At 39.8% G+C, this 24,617-nt stretch overlaps 1 protein-coding gene across 9 annotated transcripts in view; it reads right to left on the bottom strand.

The window, feature by feature from the left end:
- Positions 1-496: 496 nt before the first annotated feature.
- The window catches only part of ehbp1 (EH domain binding protein 1), a 135,348-nt gene continuing 111,227 nt past the window's right edge, over positions 497-24,617 (bottom strand). For all 9 annotated transcript variants that reach the window (XM_079852737.1, XM_079852738.1, XM_079852741.1 and 6 more), the window contains 4 exons: positions 9,067-9,166; positions 8,014-8,087; positions 2,094-2,208; positions 497-1,793 (listed from right to left, as the gene is read on the bottom strand). In XM_079852737.1, the coding sequence (XP_079708863.1) occupies positions 1,703-1,793; positions 2,094-2,208; positions 8,014-8,087; positions 9,067-9,166 (380 nt within the window). In that variant the 3' untranslated portion in view covers positions 497-1,702. The remainder of the gene's footprint in view (positions 1,794-2,093; positions 2,209-8,013; positions 8,088-9,066; positions 9,167-24,617) is intronic.

The raw sequence follows: 24,617 nt of genomic DNA, 5'->3' as shown, positions 1-24,617 counted from the left end.
TTTGCTCGTTAAATGGAGGACGCGAAGCTGCGGTGATGACTGTTTGGCTCAGAATGAAGTGTCTGAGGGAAAGCAGATGCTTTGGACGGAGTGATTCTGCCTTAATCTCCCTCTGAGGAAAAACTTCAAACAAAACAAAACGCAAACATTCATTTAGAAATAACCCTAAAATGCAGGGGAATTCTCGCAAAACGAACTGGATGTCCCTCTCGAGTGTCTGTAAATTGTTTCATTAATTGATATTATATATATATATATATATATATATATATATATATATATATATATATATATATATATATATATATATATAACGTCTGTCTTGTTTCGTCATAGTGCGACTTCATATGGGTTTTAAAGTAACGAGTGTCAGAAACGTCAGTCCAGTCAGAACATACGAAAAATAAAACATCATTGATTAAAGTGATTATTAAGTCATTAGGTTAAACATCATGTAGACAGGCAAATCTATTCAATAATGACAGAAGAAAATATTCAATTATTTGGAACATTTTTATAAAAACGAACAGAACTGCATAAACGGCAAAATTAAATAAATGTGTTTTAAAATTCAAATTCTAAGTTTATTCAGTATCAGCTGAAAAACGATGACACACACTTTTCTTTAGAAAAACAAGGCCAAATCCATTAGCAACAACCAAAACCACACGAGCTGCTGTTTGATTCGAGTATGAAATCATTTTGAATTTTATTGAACAGTGATATTTATAGTACAGTTGAATAAATAAACCGGTGATGCTCGTACAATAAAGAAGTGAAATATGCGGACAAGAAAAGCCTCCCTTCTAACTATACAATAAATATTAAAGTCTTTGAGCAAATGTACAAGATTGTGAAGATGGTTACTTTAAAAACGTCTCAAACAGTAATAAAAGCAAACAGTAATAAATTACTCTGATCGTGACTGCTTCTGAAAATAAAGCTGTTTTTTTTTCTCCATGCTTTTTTAAGCCTCAAACAGTGAAATGAAATGTACAACATGACCGTTTATGTCTGTTTAAGCACTCGCAGTATTTCACTCTTCTCACTAAAGAAAGCTCTAAAATGTTTGGTAAACATATTAAACAAAGTCAGTAAAACACAAAATCATTTTTTTTAAATGCAACAAGTTCCCCTTCACAAATATTCTACACATAGAAAGTTGAGTAATTGAAACATTTCAGCTCTTGTTAGAGGAGAACATGCTGATGGATTTTCTTAAAACTGAAATGTGATATGATTTTGAAACCCAATCCTATTCACAAACAGAAAATGTCCCCAGTTTATGCGCTGTACCGAAACTTTTGAGTTATAATTTCATGTAAGAAAGAAACTGCGAATGTCTTAGTGTTCCGATTAATCTAAATTGTAATGATTTAAAGTTTTCGAAATTGTACAGCTTTTTGCATCTCCTCAAATATTAGTTCTTCAAGTACCTCGTCTGTGAAATCCAACAAACCAAGCAATAACAAAGTGTTTGAATTTGTGTATGTGAAACAATAAATCTCTCTTGTATTAATGAAACAGGATGCATCTCAGGGCCTTCAGCAGTTCTTCAGCCCTTACATTATAAAAAGATCAACATAAGAAGATTTAAAACAACAATAATAAAGTGTATGCTGTAGTCTCTATGACACAAATACATTTCAAGACTTTGTAGCGTACACGTCATCTTGCTCCTTTGTTGCTTCGGAAATGACCATCACTGAAGAACGCACTTCTCCTCTTTTTTTGCCATCTTGCCTTTGTTCTGTTCTAGGGTTCTCTCCAGGTGCTCATCTTCCTCTTCAGCCCTGCCGACACACACACAGGACACACAGGATCAAAGGTCACACACATGGACACAGGAGAATGCCACCTGCACCTCCACCACCTATGACCTGTACTCTGTCTGAATGGCTTCAGCTCTTGAAATATTCACAAGCCCTCTCTGCCTGACTCCATCCCCCCCCACAAAACACCTAAACATGCTCAGTGGCAAAGAGAATGAGGGTGACTGCAAACTTTGGCCTTTAAACCCTCCCTGAACCACGCTACAGGGCCTAAAGGACTAATCTAGCAATCCCACAATGCCTTGCGGCAGGAGGACTTACTCTTTCTCCTGGGCGTCCAGGTCTCGGACCAGCGCGTCACGTTTGTTGACCAGTATGACCAGCTCATCCAGCAGCAGCTGCTCTCGGCGCTTCTGTGCCTCCGTCTTCTGCCAGTCTAGTAGATGGAGAGGAAACAAGGGAGAATGTTAGAGAAAAAGCTCAAGGTTGATCACTAATCACCTCATAACACCTTCCAACACAATCCAGGAAACGGGACTTGAAGCGATAGTTCACCTGAAAAATCATCATTTACTCACCGTCATGTCGCTCCAAACCTGTACGACTATCAAAAACGAACATATTATAAAACATCTCAATGTTGTTTTATCTTCTTTTCGTTTCCGCAGAAGAAAGAAACTCATACAGGTTTGGAATGACATTAGGGTGAGCAAATGATGACAGAAATGTACATTTTGAGTGAACTATCCCTTTAAAGACATAGACGTCATATACTGGGTTTTAGTGAGAAAATATTCAGAGAAGAAAGCGTAGCCCGTACTGTTGTGGAGTTATTGTGAAGTTGTACCAGGGCACCCACAGGTTCCTGTATGGAGAGCAGCCACACGGTGGAATTCAGACTAAAAGGATCTGATAACGAGAGTGAATGCGAGGACAGTTCTTTAAGTACACTAACTGCTTTCAGACGCCTCAAAACAGCTCCCAAAGAGACGCACTGACGCATTTATGATAGCATGATTCACACTAAGAATAAATAGCCAAAAATCTGTCCATAAGTACATTATAATTCAGATTTTTTCACTTAAACAAACATGGAGTTCCATAATCTGGAAGAAATGTGTTTTTTGTAATGTAATGTATAAAAGGCGCGTAACTATAGCAAAGGTCTCTGTGAGGTGACCTGCTCATGTGCCTCTGCCAACAACAGGTCTGAAATATCAGCCAGGCAGACGAGATCAGGCCTTACTGATACCAGTGCAGATTAGGGCCCTGCTCACAGCCAAGGGGAAGTTATCTTACCGGGCCTATTCTTCAGCCCGCTGTAAGAACAGACTGTACTTGTGTCTTTACACTGCTTTATTAGCGCTCCCTCATGCACATAGACCAACTTCTCTTATTATATAGAGCCGCCAATTTCTATCAAAAAAAGAAAAGAAAGATAAACGCACATTCGGCCTTCTGAAAAGTCAATACTTGAAATAAATGTACTTCATTAAAAATAAATATGTTATGTGAAATTGCAGTGTGGTGCCGAGAGAGTCGTTGGTCCCGAAAGGTCTGCTCCTCGCTCTCGTTTAACCTCTCCGCCTTTGAAGTGAACCGCGGTGGCAAAATGAACACAGTTCCAATATTTGAAAGTTATTTGGTTCGCAGCAGCTAAATGAAAGTCTTTGGTGTTCTGACACTAGGCTTCAGAGAGGGTAATGCTAAATATTTGAGAGGATTTGTCTCAGCTTTATCAAATTAGCCAAATTTTTACACAAAAAAAGGTGCATTGTTCTTTAAAAAGCGATTTAGCTATTTGCAAAAGTGAGAAAAAATATCAAGTTTAATTTTCTGTTATGCTAGCGATGTGACACAGGCCGGCCATTTCCTGCGCGCCTGCAGTGCTGACCGTATTTAACATCCTACAGGCCAGACTGTTTATCCTGCATCGCTCTCCATACGTTCTGTCTTTCACGACCCTCCTCTTTAATTCGCTCTGTCGTTTCGGCTACCCCTCCGTCAAAAACGACAATGCCTACTTCACAAAGACCTGCCCGGAGGGTAGGCTACGACCAACAAAAACTTCTCCTGCATGTCCCAAAGAGGTAGAGAGAGAGAAAGAGAAAAAGCCCCTCGACTCTTTACCTCCTCCTCCTGTTCCCCTTCAGCATTCTCAGCCAAAAAGCCACAGATCCTCCCCTGCACCTCCAGCAGAGGCCGCATGCAGCTGTCAATCAAGCGGAAGCGGCACCGCCCCCCTCATTAAGAAGGTAAACAATGAATATGGACGCAGGGGGACACGGCAGAGTAAACGAGCCATCGCAACTCGCCAAAAAACACTAACGGAAGCTGCTGCCTCCTCTATTTTCCCTTGAAGAAGAGAAGGATGAAGACTATTTGGAGTTGGTGGTGGTGGTGGTGGTGGTGGGGTGGGGGGTTCAATCCTTTTTGGATTACTCCCCTCTTTCTCTCTCTCTCATCGCCCTGGGCAATCACGTTAAAACTCACATGGTCGGTGCTTATTCAGATAACCCTAACAATGCACACCAATGGTAACCATGTGAGCACTCACAACCCACAGAAGAATGCGCTGGTTCAAATCCCCATGACCCTCCTCCACAGCAAAATTTATTCAAGAGTGCAACCTGCTCGGCAGCTTCAGGAGACACAGAGCTTCTTCAGAGAGTTCTGCTGAAAGATCACTAAACACAAACTTCACACACCCGCTCTGCTCGCTATAGTGTACGGACACACGGAGCAAACTTTTGGACTGAATGGAGTTGTTTTTTTTTTGGTTAGAACTTTTTTTTTTGGAAGAAATAACAGGAAATAAGTAGTGTTGGAGGAATCCAGGGAAAAATGCATGATCTTATTACAGCAGATTTAGGCAAGCAGTGGGCAGGCTGGGAGCGCCAGCGTAAGATGGAGCTGGAGAGAGGCCAGCTGGGAATGAGACAAAGACCAACATGGAGAACCATGACAAGGAGGGTGACGGGACGACAGTCCCTGGATTCTTACCACACTACACCCAAACTACATCAGATACAAATAAAGTGACTATCAAAAACAAACCATATACACAATGTCTTTGAATAAATCTTTGAATCACTAATCTGCATCTTGTGTTTCTGTGCATGCATATGAGCGATGTTACTAATTTGTTTGTTTTTTTAAATGGAAAAAACTTTAACTACACAAGGTTAAAATACTGAAAAATGATTTCAGTAAAATTATACAGCCTTGATATCAACTACTGCTAACAACTGAATATTATCACCCAAATGAAATAAAAAGTTTAAAAAATATTACTAAAAATGATATTATAAAAAACAAAACAGAATATATATTACGACAACACGAATCACTTGTGTGAATCAGGAGTCTACATAAATATAAATATCTATTAGGTGCTGTTGTATAAAAGTGGATATTGAGAGCCAAATGCAGAATGCAACGGCTAAATGGAAATGAACACAGATTTCAGTGAATAGTGTAGAATGAGAAAGTGTCGTCTCGCCTTATCTCCAGTTCCAGTCAACTAGCAATCTTGAAAGAGTTTGCAACATCATCAAAGCCGGCCATTTGATAGGATTCTCACACTGCACCCAATCAATCTGAGGAATACGGCAGCCCAGACATGTAACAAAGCTCAAATAGATTTACAAATGGGGTTGTAGGGGGATAAGCCCTTGCACAGGATTACATATTGATTTTAAACATATAAAAAAGCTTATCATATAAAACCGTAACAACAAAACTGGGGGACCTATGCAGAAATCCCTCAGCAAAAAGGAGCGTCCACTTTCAAATATAACGCCCCGGAGTGCACCGCATTTGAGGAAAGAAAGAAATAGGGAGAGGGGAGGGGGAAAAAGACGAATTTGAGAGAAAGCGTGTGTGCATGGCAGGCAGATAAAAAGGGCAAAAAGGATCAATTTGGAGGCAGAGAAATAGGAGTCATGGCATATTGTGGAAGGCCTCGGCACTTTTCTTTGCCTCCCCACAGCAGAGCGCAGACTGAAGGGGTTATCGTTTAGCTGACATTAACACTCACCCTGTTTGCTCTACACTTTCAACCGAATCCTTCGCGTCTTTTCAACCTGCCTTTATAATTTATATAAAAAAAAATATATTTCCCATACTGGTGTCCACGGGCTTCAGATCTAATAATGTGTAATGCAACAGGCAACAAGTGTAGCCAGTAATGATATCTACAGTATTATTATTTATTAAAAAAAAGGGTAAAACCTGGTCCAGCTGACAAAGGTTGTTCCATATGTCATGCTAGTCAGGGTTAGTCAAATTCATATCTGAATAAATGCGTTAAAAAGGAATAAATCCCTTTTAAAATTCAAAATTCAATTAAATGAAACTGGCCAAATTCCACAGCAAAATGTAACTGGAATTTGAATGGGAATGACAGGAAGATAAATTTACTAGGAAAAATTCTTCTATCTAATCTTCTAACTGTTTTAAACACTTTTTTAAAAACTTTTAAGTCTTTGCTAAGCCAACATTCAAAGTTTGTCTTGATAAACTTTGTCTTTTTAGTTTTCTAGTTAAAAATGAATGATGCATTTCAATTCATTTTAATTGTACTACTTATTATTCAAATGTAAATTTGAATGTAAATTGTACACCTGTACATTGTAAAACTGTACACCTCAATTACAATTCTCAATTCTAACCTCAATGACTTTTTCTAGAAGTTAGAATAAAAACAACATTTAAGGACACCTTATAAAAGGTGAGAAAAAACAAATCCTTCTTGACATTTAGTTAAAAAAATACATAAAATGCCCTAAATGCTACCCAAACCTCTCCATGACATCTATACGAGCCTTCAATATTACTCATCTCCAGGTCACACTGACTGTAGACTCTCCTCTGCACAGTCGTGGGGTCGAAGAGGGTGAGTATTTTTCTCTATCAGCAAGAGAGTGTGCACTGTGTGTGTCTGAACGCCTCAGCCGATACACTTCCAATGTCATCAGCTGACCAAGCAAATCAGCAATTACCTGTCTGCATTGCCTGGGCGCGAGAGCCCGTCGGGGCTCCAAATAAGAAAGTGATGCACGAACCTCCTCACCAGCAGCTCAGAACTATCTCTGACTCGCTTCAGAAACACCCTGACTCTGAATGCCAAGTGCTGGGCCTCATGGGAGAAAGAGAGAGAGAGAGAGAGAGAGAGAGAGAGAGAGAGAGAGAGAGAGAGGGAGCAAGGGAGATAAAGTGAGAGAGAGAGAGAGAGAGAGAGAGAAAATAACTGCGAGTGATAATTCAACAGGTAGCAATGTGTGGACTGATAGGGTTGTTGCAAGCAGCAGGGACTGAATTACCACTGCTGTGGACGGACCCCATCACCCTTGCACATCCAGACCAATATTTGGAACTCACTCCATGTTCACTGATAAGTGGACACAAGGCCGAGGCACTTCAACATCTGAACGTTATTAGTTCTCGATATCGGGCTCAGCATTTAGCGTTCAGTATCACGGTGACTCTCAGCGTGGAGGAATCTTTCAGAAACAAGACACAAGCATGTCAAAATATTGAGATGAACCGTGTTGATCTGCCTCGACGGAGCCCTGGAGGTGAGAAAGTGTGTGGACGGCAGCATCACAATATGGGGAGCTGTGCTCTCTGCTTGGCTATTCATGTCCACTGTCAACCTCTCCGAACTAATTAGAATTGATTTATGATGGATCAGCTAGCTTATCAGGTGCAGAAAGAAATTACCATGGCTAGCCAAGGGGTGAGAGGGTCACCATCGAATTGTAAAATCAATTTGCATTGATTGTAAAAGGTTCATTTTGCGAAAGAGGACACAGTCAAAGGGATTAAACTTAACCAGACAACTTTGATACAGCACAATAGGCTTTATTTTTTTTTTTACTTTCCTTACCTGTCTGTATTGCACGCACTCAAAAAGCTTATAAACATGAGCGCGTCCTCCGGCGCCCCGGGGCACATCACAGACATTTAATATTGATGTGGAAATGACATGTGCACTTTTGGCTGTAATACTTGTGATTTTGAGAGCAAATCGTATATCTTGTGTACAATCCCAGGGTGAATTTGTAAGATCTACATTATTAAAGGGTAGTGTTTTCAAATCAGAGCTTGGTGGGCGGAGCCATGTCGGTGGTGTCAAAGAGCACGTTGCGGGCAGGTTTAATTAAGCAGGAGAGGATCTTTGTCTTTCACAGAGCGCCTCTCAAATTCACCCCCAAATCCCTCTTTCACTCCCTCTTACCTTCAATCGCCAGCATTGCCCTTAATTCTCGGTTCAGCAGCTCAAAGCGTCTCTCCAGATCGTGTTCCTTCTCCCTGGGCAAGTTGTAAAAGTTCATCAATATGTTAATTACTAAATCATTAAACACTTAAAGAAACCTTTAATAAACATTGATTCGTGAACTCGCCAACACCTTCCCTACCTCACATTAATCTACTGCAAATAAGCGATACACAAACCGGAACAGAGGGGACTGAGAGCGGGGGAAACGGCGATGGGGGGGGGGGAATAAGCGAGCGGGCGGGCGGACGGGTGGGGTATCACGCGGCAAATTAAATTTCACCACTTTCAAATGTATTGGAAATGAGCTAACTCTGTCCCTAATAGAATTTGTCCTTCACAGCCTGTTCGGTGACTAAAAAGAAATGAAAGAAAGAGAAATTATCAAGGCCCTTTTAATTGAGCACTTAAAAAGCCCTTTTCCAGTGATATAATGTGATTAGAATACTTCAATCTGTCATTTGTGAGAGCTTTGAAACTCTGTCTCTTTCTTCTCCTCTTCTCTCTGTCGCTCTTTATACAGAATGAACAGCCGCCCAGATTTCTGTACGTCTCACTCTCACTTTTAAAGAAAAGGATGAAAGGTTTAAAAAATGAACATTATCATCTATTGAGGCAAAAAATAATAATAATAATAACTGCGAAAGCAGTTAAAAAAAGAGGGTAAATATGCAGGTTATTGTTATGGCTTCCTCTTTTAGGTGAATGAAGTCATTTTTTCAATTCTTTTTTTGGTCGATCCAATTCTCATAATGGGTGGAATAATACAGTCTTTGAAATCACATTATTGCAGACGCGTCCGTACTGATATGCCGTTTTGTCCTCTTTACGGTGGAGGGCCGCCGGGGGAGGGGTGAAAGTGAATGAGGGGCCCGACCTTCTGACTGGGCTCAGGTCTCTTGGGAAAATCATTTCAAGTGTGGGTCTCAACATATTATAGGTGTGTGTGCTCAGAGACCACAGCTTCCATTGGTAAGGGTGGGAGAGAGAGAGAAAGAGTAAACATTAACTCACAGCAGAGAGAGCTGGTTCTGTCGGCGGATCAGAGCATTCTTCTTGTTGACCAGCGTGAACCATTCCTGCATCATGGATTCCTCCTCTTCCTTATTATTCCCTGAAGACACACACAGAAAAACTTAGTATGTAAAACTTTATAACATTCTTGTCATATTATAAACATCATTCTGGACTCCCAGTGGGCTGTAAGTGGGTGCTAGGAGGCCTGCTTCAGAAAAATACAACTAAAATAAATATCTTCAAAAGAAAAGAAAAGAAAAGAGTACAGAATTTAACATTACAATTTCATTCTGTTTTATAAAGACTGCTCAGAAATCACCACAAATTATGTATAGTCATCAAAAATTCGCACTAATTACCCAGACACGCTAGATGTGAGTAAATACGAATTAGCCAACCATTCAAGTTCCACAAATCTCCATCTTAAACCTCAATACAACAGTTCAATTTCCAAAGCGGCCTTTAAACACGCACCTTAACAGAAAGGAACACGCACACTTTTGACCGACTTTCTCTGGAACGGATAAGTTAAGCACTTTTCTCACACCTCCAACGAGTATAAAGTGCATCAAATGAGATTATCTGACAGGCTTTTCTCAACAGCGCAGACTGACACACACATTAGGAAGCTATCCAGATGCGTGTTCACTACCATATTTAGCCACATATTAGACACTTCACAAGGTACTGGCATTGTCAGTAAAACAGAGATGCCTCTGGATTAGAGCAGGATTAATGAAGGCTGGTTACTTTCCTCCGCTGACTGGGATTAAAGCTTCAACTCCAGGACTTTGTGCAGCCTCAGAGCTTCAGATCCGATCCCATCCAAAAGCACCTGTGCCTTAGGCCTACATGTGCGGATGCCGAACTTACACAGTCGGAAACTACAGGTGGAGGCCCGCACATTGCTCAGGGGCTGAATGTATGACAGGTAAGAAACTCAATTACTTAGTTTAATTCTAATGGCTAATGGCAAAAAACAGCTGTCTGATGTGTCTGCATATCTGGAGTGCAATGTATGCTACTATTCAAAAGTTTGGTGTCAGTCATATTTGAATATTTTTAAAGAAATAAATACTTTTATTCAGCAAGGATGCATTAAATTGATCAAAAGTGAAAGTAAAGATTTTTACATATGTTACAAAAGATTTATATTGCAAATAAAGATATCTTTTGAATTTTCTACTCATCAAAGAACCCTGAAAAAAATGGGATCCACAAAAATATTAAGCAGCACAACTGTTTTCAACATTGATGATAATAGGAAATGTGTCTTGAGGACCAATTCATCATATTAGAACAATTTCTGAAGGTTCATGTGGCACTGAAGACTGGAGTAATGATGCTGAAAATTCAGCTTTGCCATCACAGGAATAAATTACATTAGAAAAAAGTTTTTTTTAAATGTAAAACGGAAAAAGACCAAGCAAGTTGATAACATTCTGGGAGACAAAGATTTCACCTTTTGTTGGTTTTGTCAGACCAAGCGATGTCATCTCGATTCAAAACTTTATTTGACCTCAGAAGGTATCAAAGGTAAGCAGACACTGTGGGGTTTGGTAGTTTGGGCCGTGAGGTAAACCGGCTAAGTGGGTTCAGGAAGAATGACTCCGATGTCAGTATTCTGAGCATTTTTGTGACACTAATTATGTCTTTGAAGAGGGATGAAAGAGGAGAAAAGATGAAAGATCCTTTAAGCTTATGTAATCACATCACCTACTCTATGCTCCTGTGATACCTGTCTGTTCCTGACAGCATCAACAACAGAATTAGCATCTGTACACAAACACGCTCAGTCTTTTTACAGATGTGAGGACTTAAGATCAATTTTTGTAGATCTTAAGATGAGAATTACACCATTAAATAAAGATCTGTGCATCTGAGTGATCTTGGATGACTTTGATGTGCATTTACTGTAACTGTAGTGCCAAACACAAAGACAATTATACCTAGCATTTATGGTCATATTATACTGCCAAAAAAGGTTATTTAATCAATAAAGTATGAGAAGCCATCGTATATTGTGCAGCAGAGTGCTTGCAACCGCTTCAGTTGTGACTACATTCACATTACAGCATGACTTTCAGTGTTTTATTGTTTTAAAAAAAAGATTTAATACATATTAAATATAAAAGGACACACATTTTTTGGAAAAAAATTATTTTGTTGAATGACATTTTCATCTAGATAATATAGTTGCTATGCAACAGGTGAACAAAGCCATAAATTATACTATATCATGGATTTCAGCATGCTGTATCGACCAATCAGAAGCCAGGACTGGATATGTTTAAAAAAAACAAGCAAAATGACAGTCTGTCTGTGTGCACAGAGCCATTACGAGGACGGGGTGGGGGTGACAAAGGGCGGATCTTCAATAAGAGTCTGATGTGGGAACTTAAACCTTGGATCTTTTTTCCATCACGCTGTTGCTTGGCACCATGTGACTGTGACGCTGGTCATGTGAGAGAGACAAATCCGCTAGCCACAACAAAGCCAGCGGCTGCCCCCGGTGGGACGACGGCCCTGTCACTCACCCCCACCAAAACTCCCCAGCCCTCCACCAGGGGAGCCGCTCTCATGTCTGCCAGTGCCAGATGTGTGAAATTTTGCATTTGACGACAACGCAGAGTAGACGGGAGGGGGGGGGGGGGGGGGGAGAGGGGGTCCCGGATTTAGGAATCAAGCCTGGATTATTGTAGTCAACTTTTAAATAGTGCAGCTCGGAAGGGATAAAGTGTGCAGTGACAGGTCATTGTAGCGACGCACAGTCAAATGAAACAAGCAAATAATAAATGGTAATATTAAGCTTGTGTGACATTGTAAGGGAATGACGGATTAGTAGCTGCATCCCGGAGGCCATTGCCTGAGCTTCAGCACTGACAGAGCCCTGACAGCATGAAAGAAGTCCTCGCTTTACCACTAAAACAAATAACACGCACACAAACACTCTCATTCTACAGAAAAACACATTCTACAGTGCCAACACTTAAACTATGACCTTTGAATGGGGACGACCCAAATAACTGATGTCCTGAAATTGCAAAAAGTACAAAGCAAAAATAAATGGTAACACTTTACAATAAGGTTTCATTAGTTAACATTAGTTAACTACTTGGATAACATAAACTAAGAATTAACAATATTTCTACAGCATTTATTAATCTTAGTTAATGTTAATTTAAACATTTACTAATACACGAACAAACAATGAACAGCTGGTTTTGTATTAACTAACATTAACAAAGATGAATACATACTGTAACAAATATATTGCTCATTGTTAGTAAACTAATGGTTAACTAATGTTAATAAATAAGACCATATTGTAAAGTGTTACCAAATAAATAAATTAAATCATCTTAGCCTTGAAGTTTTTTTCTTTTCTTTTTATATTTAAATTAATCTGATTTAAGATTATGTATAAAAATAAATAAAAAATGCCATAATTTAGACAGTTTACACAGACAATACAGTTTAAACCAAATCAAATTATTTTCATAGTGTTGCAGAGCCCTTTTAACTCCAAAATATGCTATTTTTGTTTCTGGGTGCACCTCTTTGGCTGTTTGAACACTTTTTCCAGCTGATTTTCATTTCTTAATTTTAGAAAACATATTTTGGTTGAAGTATATATTTCTGTAATGATAAACTAAACTAATAATATTAATTTAAAGGATTAAAATGGTGTAGTGCACTTGTAAATGATCCATTAAATTCTATACAGTATGAATTAGATTTTTTTTTTGCATTTGTAAGACAAATAATAAGATAAGTTAGCAGATTATAACACTTTTCTAATTATGCAAACATTTATAATAATGTATCTAAATTATTACATGATTTGATGGAACTTTATTTCTTTGGCATAATTTATTTTCTCCAGAGCACTGAATAAAATCGATTAAAAAATAAACAGAACCTGTTTCCCTAGACTGGCTGATCAGTCTCAATAGCAATCACTTTACAAAACTCAAGAGAGAGACCTTCACACACCCTACAGTCCACACACACAGGGGCCAGGCTCGCCTGGTAGGCCCGAGGAACTGTGTCCGTGGCAGGGTGATCTGGGCCCTGCAGCCCAATCAGATTAAGATAGTCATCTCAGCCACTGTTGCATTCAAAACAGATAGCATTAATGAAATCCTCACACATTTCACAATCTGCCCCTCTTTCCTGCTAACCTTTACTGATTATTTACTAACACTTAACAGCACACACACATAGACAAAACAAACCTCAAGCCACCCAAATGTAAAGTTTCATGTGAATATATTTAGATTATATTAGCTAGACTATAGCTTTAAACAGATATATACACCTGATTAATTTCAAATACACCCTAAATAGCTCCAGGCACAACTGTCACGAGTCCAAAATATTAATTCAATATCTGAGCTGCTTTAGCAACTGGTTACAAAAACCACAACTTGATATTTGGGAAACATTAGCGTACAAGATCTTTCCAAAAGTTGCCAAAATGCTTAAATAAGATTGCTTTTCATTTGCAAGGCATGTAATTAATTAGGCTAAACACTGTGAATAACAAATTAATTATGTGAATTGAAGGTTCTATTTTTTTTTTAAATTAGAACCTTATTTAGATATTTACAGAATGATAAAAAGCAAATAACTCTGAAGTAAACCTCCACAACAGGGGGACTGTTTTGCTTGGCATTTTGTTTAATTACAAAATTCCCCCTCATTTGATTTAGATAAAAATCTTTCTAAAGCATTAAGAAACCAGAACAATTACAAATTAATCCTGAGTCCTGCTAAGAGCTGGGTGTCTTTACTGAAAAAAAAAGAAGAAGAAAAACAGGCTGGGGGTGGAGAGAAGAGGCCATAAAGAAAAGAAAAAGAAAAGAAATATATTAAACCCTGTGATCACAGCAAGCTCTTCTCATTTCTTATCCACCCGTTTTCTGTTTAATCCAATACCCAGTAATCCAATTTGTCTATCGGAGTTTGAAGGGGAAGATCTCCACTCCTCCACCACTCAGTCACTTTTTGAACATTTACGATTTATTTTAAGTGGGCTGACTCTCCTCACTCATTCATTCTGTGCGTCTGACTGCCGTTTCCCTCTTTTTTGTTGTTGTCAGGAGTGAGAATGCATGAAAAAGAGAGCGAGAGACAAATAAAAAAAAAATAAGTAAAAAGGGGGAAAGAACAAGATGAATCTTGTGCGATTGAGAGGAAGCTCATTAAGGCCCAGTCAGGGAGTCTTTTTGAATATGCATGGAGCCAATAATCAGATCTTCACTCGTCACTGAAGGAGAGAGCAGTGAGAACAAAAGGATTGATTTAATTACTCTGAGTGGGTCTGCAATGTGGAGAAGTCTTGTTAGCATGGGCTGAAAGGGCAGCACTCGCCTTGCGCCGCTCTGATGGAAGGTAGTTTAGCTTTAACCACAATACCTAATCTCAGGATAAAGCCCCGGCCATTGTGCTTTAAGACGCCCATCACTAGTTTCAAAATGGACCGAACACATTTTCTCTTGTTTAAGCCAACCTAGTTAACCACTAACCTTTTCCCCTGTTTGCTATTTATCTGGGGATCAGCCTCTTTAGGTGACCGAGACCCTGAAAAATGAAAGAGACATGTAGAAAATGGAGATCTTTAAAAGCTTCAATTTACTCTACTGAAGTAACGGGTAATTATTTCGAGATTAAAATAGAATTAAACCACTTAAAGAATATCATCCAAATAACTAAACCATAATTAAATGGCATAAAAAACCCACTGTATTAAATCACTTAAATCTTAAAGCGGAAAATAAACACGTTCTTAATATGAGCACTGAAACACGTTATCAATTCATGACCACAGACTGACATATTTGAGTTAATGGAACATGAGCAGTCAAAGCGCATTACAATTTAATTCCTCGCAAAGTGTCCCGTCACTGGGTTGTCAATTGCCACTGGTATTATTGACCTTCAGTTGCTTGCTTTGCGGCTTATGAGGAAGGATTCATAAGCGGAGCGGCCTTACAGCGAGGAGAGAAGAACCGCAGGAGGAAAACAGGATCGCTTAAGTCGCCCTTAATGACAGAAAAGTCTTGGCTATACATACACCGTTATCATACATCCTTTCATGTAATTGTTTGAACGTTCAGTGAGGGACTGACAGAAGATAGTCTGTACCTTAATACTCGTCTCTCACCCGCCCCTCAGCGCTGTTAACACAAACAACTCCTCTGCAAACACCCCAGTCCCCCAGCACTTTATGTCGAGTTTGGCAGGGGCAAAACAAACAAATGGCAGATAATAGATTTTTTTCTATTTTTGCCCTAACTACATTCCAATTTGTGTATAATATCTAATGAATTTGCATATCCATCAAAAATGGTTCTATTACTTTAAAGCAATATTTTGACATGGGGAGTAACAGTGGAGACTATATAAATTGTAGCCTGCCTGTCTGAGTTAAGCAGCAGGAATCACAAATATGTCCATCTCTGCCTGCAGCCCCCTACTCTATTAAACTGTGTTTGTATTCCACCCTTCTTTTTAATCAATAAACATTATCACAGACTGACAGACTATCAGCTAGTGTTGGCCGTTCCTTGCTCCTTAATCCCTGGGCTGCCTGTCCACTATCGCAGCTTCACGATGAGCGTAACAGCCAAGACAGGCAGTTTACATTACAAAACAACAATTACAGCCCTCTTCACAACAGCACTCGCGATAAATAATGATGCAAAATGACAGAAGTGTGGATGAAATGAAAAAATGCTTGATGGATGAAACAGTACCATAGATATTGTTTGACATTTGCTTTTGTCTTTACATTTATGCATTTGTCAGATGCTTTTATCCAAAAGCAACTTACACTGCATTCAAGGTCTACATTTTATTCCTGGGAATCGAACCCATGAATCTGCCGTTGTTGCGCCATTCTCTAGTGTTTAAACTACAGGAACAATAATAAATAGTCTAATAAAATCCAAATTAGTTAATTGTAATCTCACACATGATGACATGTGATTTGCACACAAATTACATATAATATTATCATATCTTATTATCTATGCGTGTGTGTTGCATTGTATACGCAACATATAAATCTCTGAATTTAGAAGGAGGAGTGACAATATAAATGTAAATACTAAATATAGATATTGAAATTGTCAGTAAGTAAAATGAATGTAAATCAACAGTTTGTACTCAAGTAAGGATAACAATACCAATTAAAAAAACGATATATAATATAATATAATATAATATAATATAATATAATATAATATAATATAATATAATAGGTTTATAAAGATTAAATCAACCAAGTTAACCCTAAACAAACAAAACAAAAAAAATGTAAACAAACAAAAAAATAAGACCTAAGATATAATATGACCTTCAGGGTGAAACACTGGAGCCAGAGGTCCTCTCCTTTCTTATTTTGACAAATACTATCATTTCACTCTATCACCCACTTTAAACCTGCTTTTGGGAGCGCTGAACACAGGGGCAGAATCAAGGGCCTTTGGAAAAAGCTGAGTACTTCAGGTAATTAAAGCTGTGTGAGTGGCAGATGAGAGCGGTAAAAAAAAGATCACCTGGTGAAGCCTCCGAAAAGGTGTTTCATTAAAAGCCTTTTGCCATACAAGCACAGCACAATGTGGGGATGCTGTATTTTACCACTTGTGCTCAACAGGCCCTCAGAGCAGAGACTCGGATGAGAGCAGAAACCTATCCCGGTTAATAATCTCATAACAAAAGCTAAAAGACATCATCCTATTAACTAGTGGTCTCCAGCGCTAATGCGAGGCACTGCCTTGTGCCTCTGTATAGAGAACGCAGCTAATAAAAAGGAGTGTGTGAACAGCTGGCAGGAGACTCCGTCAGACCCAGGCCCTCTTTCACCCTTTATCTGTCCCCTCTTGTTCGGGAGCTGTTATTGATATCATGAAACTCAGCGTCGACATTGGTCAAAATTTTTAATTTTGGGTGTCTTGTTTTAATGGAAACGAGAACACTAAGGTCACGGCATTTCTGTTTTACGATTTCGATTCTCTGCAATAACTCGGAGGAGGAATGCAAGTGACACCTCCCCCTTTCCCTCCAGCACCACCAACTCCTTGTTGCACATTTTACCTTTTTTCTTTTCTTCTTTCCTCTGTCCTTTCTTTCTCGGGGGGAATATTAAATGAGTGAGCCGGCTGAAAGGCGCTGAGTCGCTGACACAAAAAGCGTTAAAAATTCTCATTTGGTTGTCTTTATTTTGCTAGCGCCATGTGGTCCTTGAAGATGTTGAAAACACGGGAAGCAGAGGAAAGATCAGAGCCGGCTCATTAGCATTGGGACAGAACTGGAGAGGCAGCGGTGTATAGTGGGCCCTACTCCAGAGCTCCAGTGAGAGCGGTTGGTGGTAAGCTCCCTGTTTCATTGTGCTTTTGTCTTTCCTCTGGGTCTACCTCACAGCAGGGAGCAACGCTAGCCCCAGGTTACACAAGAGAATTATGGGAAAAAATTATTTTGACCAAGGTGGAGAGGACTCAGACATTGTCAGACATAGGCTTTGTGGGCAAAGATGATGTTCTTTGCGAGATGACAGAAGGTGTAAACGATTCTTCTTCAAAGACCCTATCATACTCGTACTGAATCCACTCTTGGCTGTTCAATCTACTCGTACAGTCTGAGAGAAAATACCCCACAGACCAACAATGTTCTCTGAAAATCATACCACAGTACAAACCTGCAGTGGTTATGCAGAAAATATTAGACTCTAGCTATAAGCTTATATAGCTATAATCTAGCTATAAAATAAGCAAGCAAATAAAAAACTGTTTATTAGGAAATATATTTTAGCCCAAGGGCTTAGTCATGATGACAGTATGCATACTGGCTGACCAAATGGCTCACGTTTTGATGGAAAGAGAAAAACATTAGTTCTAACCCATCTCCATCTCACCCCTGCCTTCCCCAGTCGTAGTGAAATGGATAAAGGTCTAGTTGGATTGGTTTATCGGGTAAATCCTGCTGGTTGGCCTGCTATCTTGGATGATGACCCTGAAGAATGTCAACAGCTCATTTCCCCAAAGCTGGAAGGAGTCACCATGGAAGTCATAATCTGCTCCTCGGCAAAGACCTTGATTCAAATACCAAATCTTTCCATCTTTCCAAATATGTATTAACAGGAATCGTCCACTCCTGCGCAACCATAACACTTATGAAGATCTAAAGAGGAAACGCTTGGTACCAAATACTCCAGCTTTCAATTTTATAGAATGGTCTTTTGTTGTCATGGCTTTATGTTCAGGCCACATTAATTGACTGCAAACCTTGACACTATTAATGTAAGACTTCCTGACTGTAGCTTAAAAAGTAAAGCATGGCAGTAGCAACATCAAGGTCATTGGTTACATTTTTAAGGGCGGATAAAATGTATAAATGAGAATATGTAAGTTACTTCGGAAAAAAATTGCATAAATGTTAAGTTTTCACCTACTATAATTGCTTGCTTGTTATTAGTTAAAATGTTTGATCTTTTTCTTTTTTTTTTTTTTTGCATGAGATATTCACACACAAACCCTGCATTTTCTGTTCTTACCAACAGGACGACAGCGACAGCATGAGACACCAGAGTGATTTTTTTGGCCACGTTGATGGGGGTCATCTGCTTGACACTAACTGGCCTCCAAAAAAAACCCAGGACCAGATGTTACCGAAATGATCAACAACCAAAGCAACAATAGCTGCAGGGGGAGGGAGAGAGCAGCATAAATTAATGGCTGATTTCTCTGGCTTTGATGGAATTAGCGGTACTTCTTTTCTCAATGTGCCATGTGAATGTCCTTGCGTTAAACGTTTTTTTTCTCCTATTCTCTTTCTCTCTCTCTCTCTCTCTCCCCTTTTCTCCCTTTTTGACAAGTAAGGCCACCCAGCAGAAAGCAACTGATGCAAAACCCCCAAGTAATCCCTGTGTTTATCTCTCCACTGTGGTAAGTCTGAACACAGACCCCATTATCTCACGGATTTGAGCAAACTTTCATTTATTTGTTGGCCTTGGGTATTCTTTCTTCAACTTCGATGCCTGAGTTTAGGATCCCCTGATTCCCCTATTCCAATGTAAATAGATTTGCATAGGGTCACAATGCATCTAGCTGAGTACTGATTAGCTGACAGAGGGGAGGCCTGTTTGCAAAGGTGGGGGGACCCCAGTAGACATGTACATGTAAAAAGGTGCCTTCCAGGAGGGAGCAATGAGCACATACATATGTATCTGTGATTGCATGAAGCTTCTCAAAATCTCCACAAAGCCAAATGGAAAAGGGCTGCTTGCATTCCTGCCCCCATCTCTTGTTTTTGGACCAAAACTAACGGTGTTGAGTTGACTGCACCTGAATTAAGTGCTAAAATTTACACAAATTTACAAGTATTTTCTCAGTAAATGTATGATTTGTAGGCATAATACACAAAAAAACAAGACATTTAGATGACATGTCTTAAAAGAATTTACTCACCTTCAAGTTTTTCCAAACCTGTTTGACTGACTTTCTTCTGTTGAACACAAAAGATGATATTTTGAAGAAAGTTTCAACTGTTTTTGTCAATATGATGAAGTCAATAGGGTCCAAAACAACACTAATGAAAAAAAAATAAAAATAAAAAAAATCTTATTTTGTGTTCCACAGAGGAAAGAAATGTGAATGTAAATTGGTTTTTATTTATGATGAAGCATTACAGTATATCACGTAGCGTGAGCAATAATTTTAACAAGGACTTTACAGATGCTTTTGACATTTATCTGAAAAATCTTGTGGGTCAACAGATGTAAATTGTTTGCAGTTACAGTAACAAACTACCAGTAAATATGAGCTATAATAGATTTTTAAACTAGCATTAACAAAGGTGGCAGCCTTGGCCCCACCTATTTGGAACGCAAGTGTTTTGGTAAGACATTCGTGTGCATTAAGGACAGGTTGTAGCCATTTAAGAGTATCTCTGTTATCTCATCTACTTAGGACCCGCTCTACCTCTGTTTACATACTAGAGGTGTGAAATTCTGGGGGGTTATCAGAGCTTGAGCAACACTCCATTTAGATTCACACCGAACCCTGAGAGATGCTGAAATGGCTACCTGTAGAGACGACAAATTAGCACAAGCAGCAAGGTCCCGTCAACACCTGCAGAATGTTTTTCTTGCTAATATATTATTTGCTTTTATTTGCTTAATCCGTTTTCCAAGTAAAGTCTGAGCAAACGATTGCGGAGGGTGAAACACATCTGCTGGCCCCCTAGATGTTCAGCCTTTCAGATGACTGTCAAAAGCATTTCAAAAGTCCCTATTATCATTATTTAACAGACGTTACAGCTTGCGCCAAGTAAAATAATGTGCATTGTATAAAAGAAGATATATTGAAGAATGTATCAACTAATTTTGTTCAAACAATGAAAGTCAATGTGGTCCAAAACAACATTCTAGTCCTTATCAAAAAATGGTGTTTTCAAAAAGACACTATTCAAAAAATCTTTTTTTGTGCTCCACAGAAGAACAAAAGTCATACAGGTTTGGAATGACATGAGGCTGAATAAATGAGTTTAATTTTTTTGGGTGAACTATCCCTTTAAGGTCAAAAGGTACAACAAGATAGGAGAATGAATGTGACATGGCTTAGAGTGAAGGAAAATGGGTTAGTTGAGTGCAGAGGTGCAACTCCCTCTGCGTTGTAGTCATTTCCCTCCTGCAGTGTGTCTTTGCATAATTTGCTCCTCCTCCCCCATTAGAGCGGTCGGCTCGTCTCCCCGGGCCATGTGTTAGAACAAATTTGAGCAGTGTCATATTGCACGTATTTCAACAAGGCCAATACGGTTCCCGCCCAATTTGCTTAATGAATTAAGCTGAGGAGAGTAATGGATGTGCTAACACTATTAGCCGCCCTCCACACATCTGCATTGTCGATTCCCCCCCCCCCAACCCTTCCATTTTTTTCTCTCTTTTTCTTTCCTCAGGTTTGCTTTAGGACAAATTGATAATGAGTCTCCTCCCTACAGTAACTATAAAAGTAGCTTCCCTCGTTTATCTCTCCATCTCTACTAAGCGGCTAACAGCAGAACAATAGCATTTAAATGGTCATTTCCATTAGCTCAAATGAGCTGTTTTGGGTGTCGTTAGCGTGTTTTAGCATGCTAAAGGTGGGCTGGGGAGAGACGCTGTGTGCTGATAAGGTTCAGGTAGTACGCTAGAGGAATGTGTAGCCTAGAGAGGCCCATACAAAGGGAAATGAACAACAACTGAGCTAGCATAGCAGGGCTGTTAGCACGTGAATGCCCCTAATTACAGGCCAACCCCGCGTCATTACACTTAATTGTAAAGTGTGTCTTAATCAGTTTCCATATGAAAAGGTCTATTAATTAAGTGCATGACTGAAATTCAATTATGTTGTCAGGAGACAATTTGTAAACCAAATAATGATCAATTATGCAAACCGAGTCCCACGCACCCAAACTGTTTTGCTAAGCCTTTTTCACAATGAGAACTTCTCTGAAAAAAATCGAATGTAATAAAATTAAAAACAAATTGAACAACAAAACAATTACTGAATGACATTCAAAAGCCTGACTTAAAGAAATACTTCAAATGTCAGACCTGTCAGTGTCTGTTAGCTTTCTTTTCCTAAATATGTGCCAAAGAAATTTTCATTGAACAATAGCTTATGTGTTTGCGACAAAAAGTGGGGTGTTGCGCACATGATATGCAAGTTCAAATCTCGGCTGCATCACACAAACCCATTCCCGTCTACTCTCGACCGTCCTCTACATTACAGACAAAAATCAAATAAAAATGAAAAAGACAGACACACACACCAGCGCCACAAAAACACAACAAAAAACAGCAGATCATTGAGGTCTTGGCTGGCGTTGCAGAGAGTGGCTCTCTGTTTTTCCACGCGTATGGAGCCGCAGTGGCACGGCACTAGCTGCGTTTGGCTGGGTCTTACTGGAATGGCAGTCAAGGGGGTGGGGGGGGGGGGAGATGAAAAGGCCTCAAGATGCTTCAATAAAGGGGAGATTATAATAAGCGCCATCATTGTGCCCCTTTTTGAAAATGTTAATCAGGCATATCACTGCCTGCCTGCAATGCCACATGTAGCAGCGTTTAACTTAACTTCACACCAACAATTTAGAGGACAGCAAGGCCACTGCAAAACACAAGAGGGGGGGGGGGGGGGGGGATGAAAGAGAGGGATAGAGGGAAAACGAAAATAAATGGGGATGAGAGGGAGCGCTATGATGGCGACTCATCGTAATTTCCGTGCTGCTATAAAAATCTAAATTACATGTCTCACAATGCAGGCCGTATCTCCTGCAACCAACAAACCCTTCCCCCCGACACCCCCCTCCGCAGACACTATCCACCCCGTGCGTTTTATCTTAAGATTCTCAGACAATGCCTGGAGGATCCCCTTCTCTAATCTTCCTTAAAATCCCCTTTCATCCAACTGTTAAAGAATGTTTGAAAGCCTGACACCAGACCAAAAAAAAACCCTCTTCACATCTGGGAAAAGCTTTTGGAGGGAGGGGTTGCTGGTTGGGGGTTTGAATGTAAAGTCAATGCAACTTAACTAATTAAATTGTTTTTGCCTCTCGAACATTCAAACGGCCTCAGAGATTAAAAATGGCTGATGTGAGGTGTTTTTCTTTCTCGCTTACAGAGATCATCACAATAGACTGGACAAATGCAAGGAGAAATTACACTCATTTTGATTAATACAAGAGCAGTGCTAATGTCTTACATCATGCATTAATTGAGGCTAAAGGTCTAACCTGTTGATATTAGGTAGCAAGAATACATGACTTCACAAAGGAGATCTACTCTGCGCACGTAACGGTCCGGTGAGAATTAAAACCAGTGGGAAGAACAAAGGCCGCAAAAGCCAGTAGCCGAAAATGGACCATTCTGATGTTAACCAGCTCTTGAAGTCGAGCACATAGTCCAGCACTAAACCTGAATAGGCAGTCACCTCCTGATCCAGCGCTGGCCTTTGGTCGTGCCGATAAAAGCCATCCTTATGAGCCGAATTCCTGCGTTTGTCTCCAGGCTTACTTTTCCGCTACTCACGGCGCACGCTTAGCAGGAAGGCTAAACGAGGTCTTTGGTCTTTAAAATTAGAGTGGACAAGCTACCGAACTAGCATGCAAATCCCATGGAGGAGAAAGAATAGGACAGAGGGAGAGAAAAGGGAAAAAAGAGAATTGAAAGAGAGAAAACAGAAGAAAGAGAACAGCAGAGAGGAAGGAAAAAAAAGAGTTTGCGATTACACCGATAGAACCCGGTGCGTGCCGATTGCGCGAGACATCACAAAACCCGTCTCGTCCCCAGAACCGGGGCGAGTATTATGCTCTAAACACTTTTCCTTCTCTTACTGCGGAAAGATTATACTGGTTATCCTATTAATGCAGCTGAAATGCCATTCTAGTGTCTTTAAGCTCTTGCATAGGAGGTCAAGAGGACTATGCCACCGCTTACAAGCATGCTGTGGATGTAATCTTCCCAAAGTTACAATAATTAATGTTAAGCTTCTTTAGCAATACGTTTCTGAAAGAACTTGCCTGATAATATACTTAAAGCTGTGTTAGCTGTTAGCTGTTGTCTGAGCTCGGAGACCATTTCCCCATGCGACTCACGTAGCCAAGCTTAAATCTTTAGTCAAACTAAGGGGCTGGTTACAAGCATGTTGCCTTAGCCACACGAGCAATTCCATTTCAGTCTTGGCGGAGCTGAGATCTATAAACGCAGACACTCAAGCAATTATTTCTGCATGGCCAACACTGTCTTGGAATGTGGGCAGGGAGAATTAATGTGGGAAAGCTGAGGGGGGGAAAAAGCGGGAAAAAAAGGGACTGACGTTTTGAGACTAAAATATAAAAAGGTGCACATCCGTGAAGAAGCCTGGAAGAGGACGGCCACGTCCCCGAGAATAAAACAAACACAACGGGCCTCTTCTGACACGTTTGTTTTTGCTGGCACAGACTGTGATGGCTTGTCTGTAAACTGCATTAAGCTGATGATATCCGTCTTGTATGAATTTCTGTGACCGCGCCGAAGAAAAGGAGAAAGGATTAGCATGCAATAAAACCTGTGTCAATCTTATCAGACTCAAGTGCAATTTTTAAACATATGTTAATCTCACCTAAAACTCATTCTTTCCCTCTGCTTTTTTAAAAATCTCTTATCGAGGACTCTGTAGGTGTGAGGGTTTTTAGAGCGCCTTTAAATGCCATTATTTTCATAATTGCGTTCATTGTTGCAGGTTATAAAGCAATTTGAAAATCATATGTGTGCATAAATGCATGCTGAGCAGATGTCAGGGAGATGCATTCAGAGGGTTGCTGAATATCAAAAGCCGCGCAGATAACATTTACACACATTTCAATGCTGTGAGCTGAAAAATTTCAATGTGATTCGGGACGGTATTGTGCACGGACAGAATGGCGAGTGCGCAAATAGCTCTCCTCTCTCACTTTTGATTTTGCGAAATGTTCAAAATTGATATGTTTTCGTCTAACATATTTAGACGTAATTCTAGGGATGTGGC

Source organism: Squalius cephalus, assembly GCF_949319135.1.
Source record: "Squalius cephalus genome assembly, chromosome: 20".
NCBI classification, from domain to species: domain Eukaryota; kingdom Metazoa; phylum Chordata; class Actinopteri; order Cypriniformes; family Leuciscidae; genus Squalius; species Squalius cephalus.
The sequence above is the reverse complement of the archived record's forward strand: the minus strand, read 5'-3'. Positions and strand labels throughout refer to the sequence as shown.